Source organism: Neoarius graeffei, chromosome 24, assembly GCF_027579695.1.
Source record: "Neoarius graeffei isolate fNeoGra1 chromosome 24, fNeoGra1.pri, whole genome shotgun sequence".
NCBI lineage: Eukaryota > Metazoa > Chordata > Actinopteri > Siluriformes > Ariidae > Neoarius > Neoarius graeffei.
The window spans coordinates 45,863,459-45,876,991 of record NC_083592.1 but is presented as its reverse complement, the minus strand read 5'-3'; the positions used below and the strand labels follow the sequence as shown (position 1 = coordinate 45,876,991).

General features: G+C 41.6%; 1 protein-coding gene across 7 annotated transcripts in view; it reads left to right on the top strand.

Moving 5' to 3' along the window:
- Positions 1-13,533, top strand: part of zgc:162952 (PKc_LIMK_like_unk domain-containing protein) — a 75,673-nt gene that overhangs the window by 42,643 nt on the left and 19,497 nt on the right. For all 7 annotated transcript variants that reach the window (XM_060906707.1, XM_060906706.1, XM_060906711.1 and 4 more), the window contains one exon: positions 1,223-1,372. In XM_060906707.1, coding sequence (XP_060762690.1) covers positions 1,223-1,372 — 150 coding nt within the window. The remainder of the gene's footprint in view (positions 1-1,222; positions 1,373-13,533) is intronic.

Here is a 13,533-nt window from a genome sequence, read left to right as displayed (position 1 = left end):
TAGTGACCGCTGGCATCACTCGTGCTTGGCTGTGGGTCGTCTACGTCATCATCAGCTGTTGCAGCGCTCGGGCTGGCGGGAGGATTTGCTCGTTTCATAAACCAGGAGCTGGGGCGGAAACTGTATGACGGAGTGCGCGAGGAAGCACGAGAGAGACTGCGTATGTGCCTGGAGCTGGGGCGGAAACTGTCATACGCTCAGCTAGCTCAGCTGGGAAACACTTGCCAGTCATAACCAGACGGTCGTAAAGTCGATCGGTCGTAAGTCGCATAGGTCATAAGTCGACGACTACCTGTATTATGTTGTCTCCTCTTGCACCCGACGCCCCTCTCTCTCTCTCTCTCTCTCTCTCTCTCTGACTTTACCACAGATTTTATCATGAACATTTCAAAGTCTTTCCTTTTGTGAAGCTCTTATCTAATTAGCCCTACGCTGTAAATTTTAACCAATCACACGGCATGGCAAATGTTTTTTAAGTTACCTAAGATGTGGCGAGGCAGATTTGCAAGCCACATGTTATATTATATAGGGTTATATTATAGCACTGCTCTTGTGCTATCCACTTGTACTGTCTGATGGCTGGATATGTAATTTGTGATTTCTTATCCAGTTTATCCGCTCTCGTTTTATGGAAGCTTGATTAGAACAAATCTAGTAACACGTAACATACTGTATAGTAAATAGATCAGATTAAAAAGAGACAGAACAAACGTCAGCCAGTATCTGGAAACCATAAGGGGAAATCTACAAACACTATCGCAGATGCTTCAGAGAAAAGTGATGACCTGGTTAAGAACCGATTTTATTTCTTCTTCTTGAGACCATCAGTGTGATGGAAATAATAATTAAAGTTCCATATAGTGTATAATTAAAACGTTTAGCGTACTTGTGGTTGTGGTTTGAGGTCAGGTTTGTTCTTTTGACTAATAAAATATACTACTAAATTTGGGGGGGGGGCACTATGGCCAACTGTTTTCCACATTTAGAAGTCTGTATTTTTTTTTTTTATTAGCCAAATGACAATAATATGCCAGAAAATGACACTTTCTGCAAGTTACTGAGTTAATTTCAATCCCTATACACAGGGGTTTTTGTTTGTTTGTTTGTTTTTAGCACTTTCTTGCCCTGAACATATGATTATTACTAATGAATTGTTATTTATACTGTTTGGAAATTTTATGTCCTTATGTTTGTCTGCATGTATTTGTGGATCTGTGTCTAGTACGTGAGTGGAGGCTGTCTGGAGGAACTACTGGCTCGGAAAGATGTTCCTTTGTGCTGGAGGGAGAAAGTGGACCTGGCTTCAGACATCACCAGAGGAATGATCTACCTCCACTACAAGAACATCTACCACAGAGATCTCAACTCCAAGGCAAGCCTTAGAGCAAACGACGTCTCTTTATTCCTTTATTCCCAAATTCTAGCTGTTTTTATTTATTCATAATGCCTGACAGTATGTAGACATCCATGGAGTAGAGGCAGTCTTTGTTTTTGAGCTTTGTAGATGCCCAGCATTAGAGATGCAGTGTGTGTGTGTGTGTGTGTGTGGGTGGGTGGGTAGGTGGGTGTGCATCTGGGGGCCATTCGTTGCCAGGATTCCCACAAGTGCTTGCCAAGCCTCTAATGATGAGCAGCAGTGTTAAAGCAACAAGGCTAGGCCATTTTTATGCTAATACACTCACTCCCACTCTCAGACGCTCTCTCTCGCTCTTCACCTACATACACACACAAACATGGCATTTCCCACATCATTTGAAAATGCATTAGGCTTGCTGAGTGTATAGTCCAGGCTCATACACACACCCACTCTTTTCATGTTTACGCGGCCCTCGGGTGAGATCAGCGACCCATTCGTCAGCCGTTTAGATAAGAACAATTGAGCAGCGGGGAACAAAACTAAGCACAGAGCTCACACACACAGCACTGCGCTGTCTGACACAACAGCTAGCACAATGAATAGGCGCCTTTCTCACACACACATGCACACAGCACTGTGCAGTTGTATAGACTTGTGCCAGCTTGTGAAATATGTGAACTCTGGTTTCCCTTGGCATCAAGACAAAAAAAAAAAAGGACTGATTTCAAAGTTTGGAACAGTAGCGTAATAAAAGCTAAATGATTAGAGAAGGGAGTTGAAACTATAGCTGGCAAGACTAGCTTTTTCAACGTATTCTGTTTCAAATAACATTTAACAGTTATTCCACGAAATCGAGTCGTACATGAGCTGATAGCCGACAAGGCACGTAGCACTGAGTTGGCTATAAGCCATGTACGACGAGATTGAGTGGAATAACTGTTTTATTCTATCCACATTCACTGGATGTTGAGAAACAGCATTTTTATTTATTCTTTTTTTCAAATTCGATTAATAAAAACTTTATACAAAACGTCCGACAAAATAATTTCTGCTTAGAATCTAAACAAACCGGCCAAATGACAGGAGCAATTTGTGAAAAATGCTATAATAATTCTTGAAAAATAAAAAAGATATGTTCTTACCATCCAATACTTTTATTCCATATTTTGTTGCTTTTTTGGTATTTTTGTTTTTTTTTTCTTTTTCTTCTTTAGGGTTTTTTTTTGGTGGTTGGCAAACCAATTTAAAGGTGCATTACCGCCACCAACTGGGCTGGAGTGTGGAACAGGCAATACTGGGGGGGGGGGGACTTTATTCTTTTAGCTATTTCTGTTTCTTTTAAATACTTGATAACTTTTTGGGTTTTGTTTTTGAGTAGAGTTTTTATATCATCCTCGGTTGGTTCAGCAACACGTTCTGCCATTTTGGTTTATTTCTACTCACGGTATATGAGCTGATATCCTAGTAGTAAAGTAGCCAATCAGAGCGCACGATTGCTCAAATCCAGTGAATGTAGATAGATAGATAGATAGATAGATAGATAGATAGACTTTACTGATCCCAAGCTGTGAAATTGTTATGTTACAGCAGCAAGTTATTATAGATGCAAAAAAAAAAGACACTGTACAACAGAAAATAGAATAAAAAAAACAAAACAATCCCAAGTATAATAATATGCTTAGTTAAAGGATTTCAAATAAAATGCCACTCAAATATTTGGTAACACTTCACCTTGAGGTCGATATTCTTATACTTATTCTTAGATTTATACTTGTCCAGAGTCAGGAAGCGGGCAGGTAACATCTCTGCAGACCCATCACACCCTGGTCACAATCTGTTTAATCTTCTCCCCTCAGGGAGGCGATATAGATCTCTGTATGCAAAAACAACCAGACACAAGAACAATTTCTTCCCTCAGGCTGTCTCTGTGATGAACAGCTAAAATACAGATTCATATATCAGTAATATCACTTGCAAAATATCTGCATACTCATACTATCATTCTGTGCTCACTGTTACTTATATTTATACTTATTTAAATTTACTATTCATCTTTGCACTGTGCACCATATTGCACCAAAAGGGAAATCCTTTCTGTGATGAACAGCTAAAATCCAGATTCATATATCAGTAATACAGTGGCGGCTGGTAGTCTTTCAAACAGGGGAGGCTGGTCGGTTACGATATTTCCAGATTTTAAAAGAAAAAACACATCAATTTTGCCCATACTCTTGCCTCTGATCTGGCTGATTGTTGGCAGCGTCACAAACTGTGAAATAACAGGTTCTTTTGGCCCATTAGCCTACTGTCCAATATACATGATGGTGGTGTTGGGGGGGGGGTTATATTTTAACATTTTATATTTAAAAATTGTGGCATGTTGTTTAAAAATTGACCTCGGCTGTGTTTTTGTTTAAAAATGTTTTCCAAATTGTAGCTGTGTTTAATTCATATCCAGAAAAACATATATTCCAATATAATATACTCAGCATAAACATTTTAAATAGATTCTATATTTTTGGTCCATCCATGACATATTGCTAAAGTAGCCTATTTACTGTTGTTGATGTGGGTCACTTGCTGTTAGCCAATTCACTTTCTCGTACCAGGAGAGCTGAAAGGAACGAGTATTATTCCCTACCTTTTTCACCAAGTCAGTTTGAGGCGTTGGTCTACCCTGCTCTTTAATTTTAATTTTTCCCTCGAAAGGAAGACTGGCAAATGGCTTCGCCAAAATTAAATCAGCAATGCTTGGCATCCGTGCGCAGCTTTCTTGCTAGCTGACTAGCCCCCTCAAGTTCAAGTTCAGTCACTCAAATAAACGAAATTTCTGGAACTAAGATAGCAAACTTGACAACACTATATTTACACTTTATTTATAATGAAAATATATACAAACTAAAAAAGCTGGTAGAAACCGTATGTAATGAATGAAATCGAAATGTAAGCTGATCTCTTACAATCAGGGTGTGATTTGTCAAAAAAACAGAAGGGGGGATGGTTTTTTTTTAAATCATGAAACATCACAAAATTAAGGTAACAATAGGCTAACAGCTCAATAACATCCGATGATATCAAATGAATAACACTAAATGAAAACGAACACTAAACCAGAGATAGTAAATTCATCTTCCTATCTCTCTGACTAAATACACGAACACTAACACAACAAAGTTTGCATTGCTTGTCGCGTTGCTGTGATGTTTCTCTCCCTCCGGATTAAATGGACAGTGACTCGAAAATCACTAAAATACATGAATATTAAATGAACAGTTTGCTCTGATGGCGCAGTTCACATTGTGCACAGCTTTCCGATTTAAACTGTTTTTTTTCTCATCCTTATACTTCCTGTTTCATGGACTGTAATGGATTTGCTTATTTAGTAATTTTAATACAGAATTTACTTTGGAATTATAATCAGACACTCCAACGCCCCCCCTAAAAAAAAAAAAAAATCGGCCGTGAAAAAGGCGGCATCCGCCAAAAGGCGCGCTGTTTGCATCCCTGCATAGAACGCAAAGATATTGTTATTATCTACAATGTATCTATTTGCTGGGGACGTTCGTGAACATCAAAGCTGCCACTTCGGGTCATTTTGAAAGTGAGTGCAATGTAGACCATGTTGTGTCACAACATGCCTGTCATGTCAACTTTTTTTTTGGCTGGTTTGTTTTATTGACGGGGTTGTCCCCGAGGATTTTTTTTCAGCAGAGATAAAAACCAGAGGGGGGGATGATCCCCCCATCCCCCCCAGCAAATCGCACCCAGCTTACAATACACCACAGCACTTGCGAATCCGCATGGGACTGAACTGATGTTGCCAGATACTGCTGACGTTATCCAGCCCAAAATATGTTCAAAACCCGCCAAAATGCACTTAAAACCGCCCACAATCTGGCAACACTGTACCGCTGCCTGTCTATAGTTGAAACGAGCTGTCAATCAAAGAAAATATCCGGCCGCTTTCACCAATCACCAGTCTCCTCGCGGAAACTGCCATGTCCCTCCCATGTGAGGCTCGGAGTCCGTAGGCGGGCATTTTCGCAGTATTTGTCCAATAACCGTCTTGCATTTTGAGATTGAAAAGCGCATAGCTCCCAAATGCCGTTGAAGTCCACTGAGGCTGGGAGTCCGTGAGACTCCGTGGGTGGGCGTTTTCGCAGTATTTGTCCAATAATCGTCTTGCATTTTGAGATTGACAAGCACATAGCTCCCAATCCACTGAGGCTGGGCTACATCGCGCTGTCACGAGGGGGAAAAACTCACGCACACATTAGGCGAACTGGGGAAAGTTATAACGGAATGATTTCGCACTGTAGTTGGGTTGAGCACATATATTTCTATGATTCTGGATCTGAAATAGCAATGTTATAAGGTCGGCTATAACATAAGCCTAGCGCAGTTCATCCTACACGATGTTCGTCATTTTTAGAGGAGGCTGAGCCTCCCTCGTTGTCTTAGAGCAATCGCCCGTGCAGTAATATCACTTGTAAAATATCTGAACACTTATACCGTCATTCTGTGCACACTGTATACTTTATATTTATTTAACTATTCCATACTTGACTTACCTGGATTACTTTGCACTATGCACCTATTTTTGTTGTTGTTGTTTGTTTGTTTTGTGTATATGCTTATTTTTTAATCTGTTTTGTACTATGAGAGCTAAGTGAACCGGAGTCAAATTCCTCGTGTGTGTCCACATACCTGGCAATTAAAGTGTTTCTGATTCTGATTAAGGTTACATAAACCTAAGACAGGAATATTCCTCATCTCATTCTCATTATCTCTAGCTGCTTTATCCTTCTACAGGGTCGCAGGCAAGCTGGAGCCTATCCCAGCTGACTACGGGCGAAAGGCGGGGTACACCCTGGTCATCACAGGGCTGACACATAGACACAGACAACCATTCACACTCACATTCACACCCACGGTCAATTTAGAGTCACCAGTTAACCTAACCTGCATGTCTTTGGACTGTGGGGGAAACCGGAGCACCCGGAGGAAACCCACGCGGACACGGGGAGAACATGCAAACTCCGCACAGAAAGGCCCTCGCCAGCCACGGGGTTCGAACCCAGGACCTTCTTGCTGTGAGGCGACAGCGCTAACCACTACACCACCGTGCCGCCAGGAATATTCCTGTTATAGATAAATAATCAACAATAGGCTTGTGTGATATAATGTTCTTATTGGCCCTACATGACATGCTGACACAGTATCCAGTGACATTTATGAACCGTTATATTGTATTACCAGACAACTGTGATGCATTGTTACAGTCACAGTGCGAGTGTAAGTCAAAAAGTTCTAAGACAAATTGAAAAAAAAAATCTTTATTTATGAAAATAACAAAGCTATTTCTCTACATATCCTCCATTTAAGTCTAAACACTTCTGCAAGCGGCGTTCCCATCGGAGAATTCCTTCTTTGTAGAATTCTCGGGGATGTCTTTCACACCTTTTGAAATTATAACGTCCGTCTTAGAACTTTTTGACTTACCCTCGTATGCTTGTACAGATTATCACTAAACTACAGTGGGGTAGTCCCCCCTCCAATAAATTGAGAAATGAGCAAATACACCTGTGACTCTATGATCTATGCGCATGTTTTGGCCTACTACTAAACAGTTACTAATGATGATAAAAATACGTCACGGAGCGCCGCACACATTCATGCTAATGAATACAGTCTTTCTTTGGACTGCAAGCTTGATATCTGACTGCATTACAGTTTTGTAGCGCAGTGTACTTTTGGTATGTCAGTCATCAAATCATCCAAACTAAACTCACTCTAATTTACGTTTACTGAAGACATGCATAATTCTGTCATTACTGTGTCATCATGGCATCGTACAAAGTTTTCTTTAAAATCCAAATGCAAAATGAAATTCACTTTATTTAAAGGTCAGTAAAAATAAACCAAACGCTGTCATTATAGTGTCATAGCACTGCCAAAAAAAATTAATAGAAAATCATCTCATCTCATCTCTAGCCGCTTTATCCTGTTCTACAGGGTCGCAGGCAAGCTGGAGCCTATCCCAGCTGACTATGGGCGAAAGGCGGGGTACACCCTGGACAAGTCGCCAGGTCATCACAGGGCTGACACATAGACACAGACAACCATTCACACTCACATTCACACCTACGGTCAATTTAGAGTCACCAGTGAACCTAACCTGCATGTCTTTGGACTGTGGGGGAAACCGGAGCACCCGGAGGAAACCTACGCGGACACGGGGAGAACATGCAAACTCCGCACAGAAAGGCCCTCGCCGGCCCCGGGGCTCGAACCCGGACCTTCTTGCTGTGAGGCGACAGCGCTAACCACTACACCACCGTGCCACCCATAGAAAATCATAGAAATATGAAACATTGATTTTGGGACAGAGAGAAAATACATGTTGCTCTGTAATCCTTGTCAGTATTATAACCTGTGTCTCTACAATGACACATTAGGGCCAGTGTAGGAAAAAAGAAAGAAAGAAAAAAATATGGCGCTGAAGGAGGGGGATTAAAAAAGTGACAAATTTATGAGGGGGAAAAAAAGAATTAATTCACTTCACTTTGCATGGCTGGATCAGCGTCATCACGCCACAGACACCACGCAGTAGGACATGCTGTAAGAGACTGGTGGCAAAAAAAAAAGCAAGCTGTATTTTAGTGTGAAATATCATTTGCATGACTGCAGAACAGAAGTCTGTGGTAAGCTTAAAGCCTCGGTCACAACCGGCCGTACGTGCTCCTACGGCCGGTCTACGTGCAAAAAACGCAAGAAACGCACTGATTTGTGCTGATTTTCGAGCCGCAGACCGGCCGCAGAGGTTCTTTGTCATGTCAAACAAACTCTACGGGCGCTTACATTTTTTTCAGGTTGCAAGACAAACTTACGGCCAACGCGCGTCTTTCTCCACGAACAAAAAAAAATGCAGCGATTTGGGAAACGCTAAAAATCGCACTGCCAAAAAATTGTACGTCCGGTTGTGACCTAGGCTTTAGGCCAGTCATCTGTAGTTAGCGTACTACTCTGGGTCGAGAAATGCGGTACAGTATTCGGTTAATGGATTATTGATTATCAGATTTGAGTATAAACTTTGCATTTTTTGGTCCGTGATTTCTGAATCAATAGCTAGAAGGTTCCCCAAGTACTCACATAACCACAGGCCGCTGCATCTGGAAATAATAAAACAAAAGTCATGCCGCAGGCTCTAATGCAGACCAGATGCTGAGCTCAGAGTGAAATCCATTCATCAGCACTTTCCTCCCCAAAGCTCCCATTAGCCCATGTTTTCAGTAGGACCTTTGGAGCAAAAGAAAGCTGTTACTTATTTCTGTTTCTAAATGATTGGCAGAACAGCATTTATAATGTGAGAACCTCTGCTGTTTTTAGGCATTTGCTTCATTTCAAGCATGCAGCGAATCGTCTGTGTCACTTGAACGACAAAAATGCATAAGAATCGCATGTACCCAGTGTTTGCGTAGAGTGTATTTATGAACATGTGCCGCGTGTGAGTACCAGTACGTTAGGAGTGTAACAAAGAGCTACTATACAGTATATACCACGGGCGATTGCTCTAAGACAACGAGGGAGGCTCAGCCTCCTCTAAAAATGACGAACATCGTGTAGGATGAATTGCGCTAGGCTTATGTTATAGCCGACCTTATAACATTGCTATTTCAGATCCAGAATCATAGAAATATATGTGCTCAACCCACTACACTGCGAAATCATTCCCTTATAACTTTCCCCAGTTCGCCTAATGTGTGCGTGAGTTTTTCCCCCTCGTGACAGCGCGATGCAGCCCAGCCTCAGTGGATTGGGAGCTCTGTGCTTGTCAATCTCAAAATGCAAGACGATTATTGGACAAATACTGCGAAAACGCCCGCCCACGGAGTCTCACGGACTCCCAGCCTCAATGGACTTCAACGGCATTTGGGAGCTCTGCACTTTTCAATCTCAAAATGCAAGACGGTTATTGGACAAATACTGCGAAAATGCCCGCCCATGGACTCCGAGCCTCACATGGGAGGGACATGGCAGTTTCCGCGAGGAGACTGGTGATTGGTGAAAGCGGCCGGATATTTTCTTTGATTGACAGCTCGTTTGAACTATAGACAAGCAGCGGTACAGTGTTGCCAGATTGGGGGGTTTCCCGCCCAATTGGGCGGTTTTAAGTGCATTTTGGCGGGTTTTGAACATATTTTGGGCTGGATAACGTCAGCAGTATCTGGCAACATCAGTTCAGTCCCATGCGGATTCGCAAGTGCTGTGGTATATTGTAAGAGATCGGCTTACATTTCGATTTCATTCATTACATACGGTTTCTACCAGCTTTTTTAGTTTGTATATATTTTCATTGTAAATAAAGTGTAAATATAGTGTTGTCAAGTTTGCTATCTTAGTTCCAGAAATGTTGTTTATTTGAGTGACTGAACTTGAACTTGAGGGGGCTAGTCAGCTAGCAAGAAAGCTGCGCACGGATGCCAAGCATTGCTGATTTAATTTTGGCAAAGCCATTTGCCAATCTTCCTTTCGAGGGAAAAATTAAAGAGCAGGGTAGAGCAACGCCTCAATTTGACTTGGTGAAAAAGGTAGGGAATAATACTCGTTCCTTTCAGCTCTCCTGGTACGAGAAAGTGAATTGGCTAACAGCAAGTGACCCACATCAACAACAGTAAATAGGCTACTTTAGTAATATGTCATGGATGGACCAAAAATATAGAATCTATTTAAAATGTTTATGCTGAGTATATTATATTGGAATATATGTTTTTCTGGATATGAATTAAACACAGCTACAATTTGGAAAACATTTTTAAACAAAAACACAGCCGAGGTCAATTTTTAAACAACATGCCACAATTTTAAAATATAAAATGTTAAAATATACCCCCCCCCCAACACCACCATCATGTATATTGGACAGTAGGCTAATGGGCCAAAAGAACCTGTTATTTCACAGTTTGTGACGCTGCCAACAATCAGCCAGATCAGAGGCAAGAGTATGGGCAAAATTGATGTGTTTTTTCTTTTAAAATCTGGAAATATCGTAACCGACCAGCCTCCCCTGTTTGAAAGACTACCAGCCGCCACTGGTATATACACAGGACTGTGCAAAAGTCTTCGGCACCCTATTGTTTTTTAGTACAAACTTTGTTATGGATATTTATTTTAAGACTTCTACATTATGGAAACCTGAAAAAAAATTAAATAAACCAACCACTTTAGATTTCCGATCATTAGTTTTCCAGTACAAAATTAAATGCCACATTGTTTGTATGAAAATTGTTTGTATGTTAGTAAAGAAAGCAGCGTATTCCATAAGAGAGCACTTTTCAGATTAAAAAAGAAAACATAATGAAGGCTACTGGGTTTTGGTGCAAAATGAAGAAGTGAGTGTGACAGTCAAATACCCTGTCCACACTAGGGATTTTGTACCGATACGATACTATTTTCGTACCGCAACACCTGTCCACACTAGCAACTATACCGGTACTGTAGCGGTATAACTATATCGGTACGAAACCCACAAATGTATGGGTTTCGTACCGGTACAGTATCGGTACTGTAGCGCTTTGCTGTAGTGTGGACAGATGAAGCGGCTCTGTATCGATACAAATATAATGCGCATGCGAAAACGAAACGACCGCGGAGCTACATGGAGCAAAGAAAGGGAGGGAGGGAGGAAGAAAGGAGGAAGAGGGGAAAAGGAAGAGAAAGGGAGGGGAAGAGAAGGAAAGAGGGAGAAAGTGAGGGGGGAGAAAGGGAGATTCGTTTTCTTTGTTTCTTTCTCAACTGCCTCGCGCGTTTTATACAATTCGACTGAATAAATGACCACCAGAAATACAGACTGTACATTGACAACAAAAAGCACACACACGTTGTTTCATCCAGCATATTCTCGGAAGGAAGTTACTCGGTAACCACGGAAGCATTTCGCGCACGCGCATTTCAACTACCGTGAAAGAAAACCGCAAGCATTTCTCGCTAGTGTGGACAGATGCACTAAACCAGTGATTCTCAAACTGTGGTACGCGTACCACTAGTGGTACGCAGGCTCCATTCTAGTGGTACGCCAAAGAATCACTTAATTAAATATAAATTAAATTTAAAAAATAAAATAAAACGTGAAATACTATCCATAATATCCGAATGGATGAAAATATCTTATCAACCGATGACAAGAAAATGAAAGGAGATACAAATTAAGTTAATAATTTAAAAAAGTTTGCAAGTGCTTCTGGGTAGCCATACGTAGCGTACGTACGCATTCCTGCCGGTTCCACTGACAGACGGTTATCCGCTATTGGTAGACTAGGCTGTGATGGGAAAAGGTGGAGGTGGCTTTGCTAATTATGACGAGTACGACAAAATTACTGTCGTGGCTTAAATCTGCGAATGGGAGCGTGGATCAGGAGAGAGGGAGAACTGAAGAGGACGTGTGTGAGCCGAGCACAGATGCTAACGACAGTGGCAAAACCAGCCCCAGAACTGCTAGCAAACGGCAGAAACCAGTGAGGAGGAAGTATGACGAAAAATACATAAAACTGGGATTCATTTGGAGCGGGACAGAGGAGCTGCCCAGGCCGCAGTGTGTTGTATGCGGGGACGTTCTGAGCAATGAGTCCATGAAACCGTCGCATCTCAAACGGCATCTTACAACCAAACACACAGCACTAAAGGACAAACCAATGGATTTTTTTTTTACGAAAACGTGATGAACTGAAGCAGTCCAAGTCCACCATTCTGTCCTATGGTACACCCGTAGCCAAAGCACAGGAAGCTTCATATCGTGCCAGCCTCCTGATCGCCAGAGCCGGTAAGCCGCACACAATCGGGGAACTGCTGTGTTTGCCATTAGCCAAAGAGATGACACGTATCATGTGTGGAGAGAAAGCTGCCAGAGAGTTAAACTTGGTGCCGCTTTCAAATGACACCGTGTCAAGGAGAATAAATGACATGGCTGACGATGTTAAAAAGACACTGATTGAGCGCATTAAGAACAGTAGATATTTTACCATACAGCTTGATGAGACTACAGATGTTGCAGATTTGGCCAATTTATTTGATTCATTATTTAAGGACAGTGTTTTCATTTTCCTATATTTAAACACAGTGTTACTGTTCAAAGTACTGTGTGTAATGTTACAGTGGCCAACAATATTAAATATACTTGTTAAATAAAACCTCCGCCTTGTTTTTAATGAATACTTAGGCCTACTACGCTACTGTATTTTAATGTTGGTCATTATGGTGGTACTTGGAGAGCCAAGTATTTTCTGAGGTGGTACTTGGTGAAAAAAGGTTGAGAACCACTGCACTAAACTGTACCGGTATACTTTGTATCGATACAGTTATACCACTTTCGTACCGGTATAAGTGTGAACACAGCAAAAGTGTCCAGAAGAACTGTGGCTGGTTCTGTAAGATACTCAGTAAAACCTACAGCTCATTTCCTTGTCAAACTGCACTCATTGGACCTGAGCCTTTTTTTTTTTATAAGCAAAGGGTCATCTCATGCCAAATATTGACTTTTTTCATGCATTACTGCTCAGTGATCTTTATGATATTTTTTTAACTGTAGAAACATTTAATTTCATTATTTTTGAATGCATCTTTGGTCTACAGCATTTCTTTCTAGTTCTAAAAATACCAGGTTGGTGTCCGGTGGGGGATAATCGTGTCTCATGGGGAGGAAGGGCTTTGTAGTCTTGCTTGACAATCTTCCTAGAGATGGTGTCTCGAAAAAAATACTTTGGTTCCCCCAGTGTTCCAGTGGCGTGGTGTTGGGAGTGGTCCAACTGCCACTGTAGAGGGGACTCCACAGGGACCACTTAGCCTTATGAAAAAATGAAATAGACACAACCAACAACTCTAGGGTTCAAGCCCCTAATGCCCAGGTCAAACGGCAGGCTGCAACTAGTTTTCAATTACTCGCGTCTACCTGCGATAACAAAATCGCAAGTAGACGCAAGACTGGTCTTACGTTGACGCATGACGACGCAGATAATAGCAGAGTGTTCCAGAGGGTCTTTAGTAGAGGTAGGTTGACGCAAGTGGATCACGATCTGTTCGCATTTCAACTGCGATTCGCTTCCAATCAGTGCAAATAAAAGGTTGACGCACGTAGAGGCAGGCAGTCGTGCAACGCTTGAGTGACCAATTGCAGGTTGAAG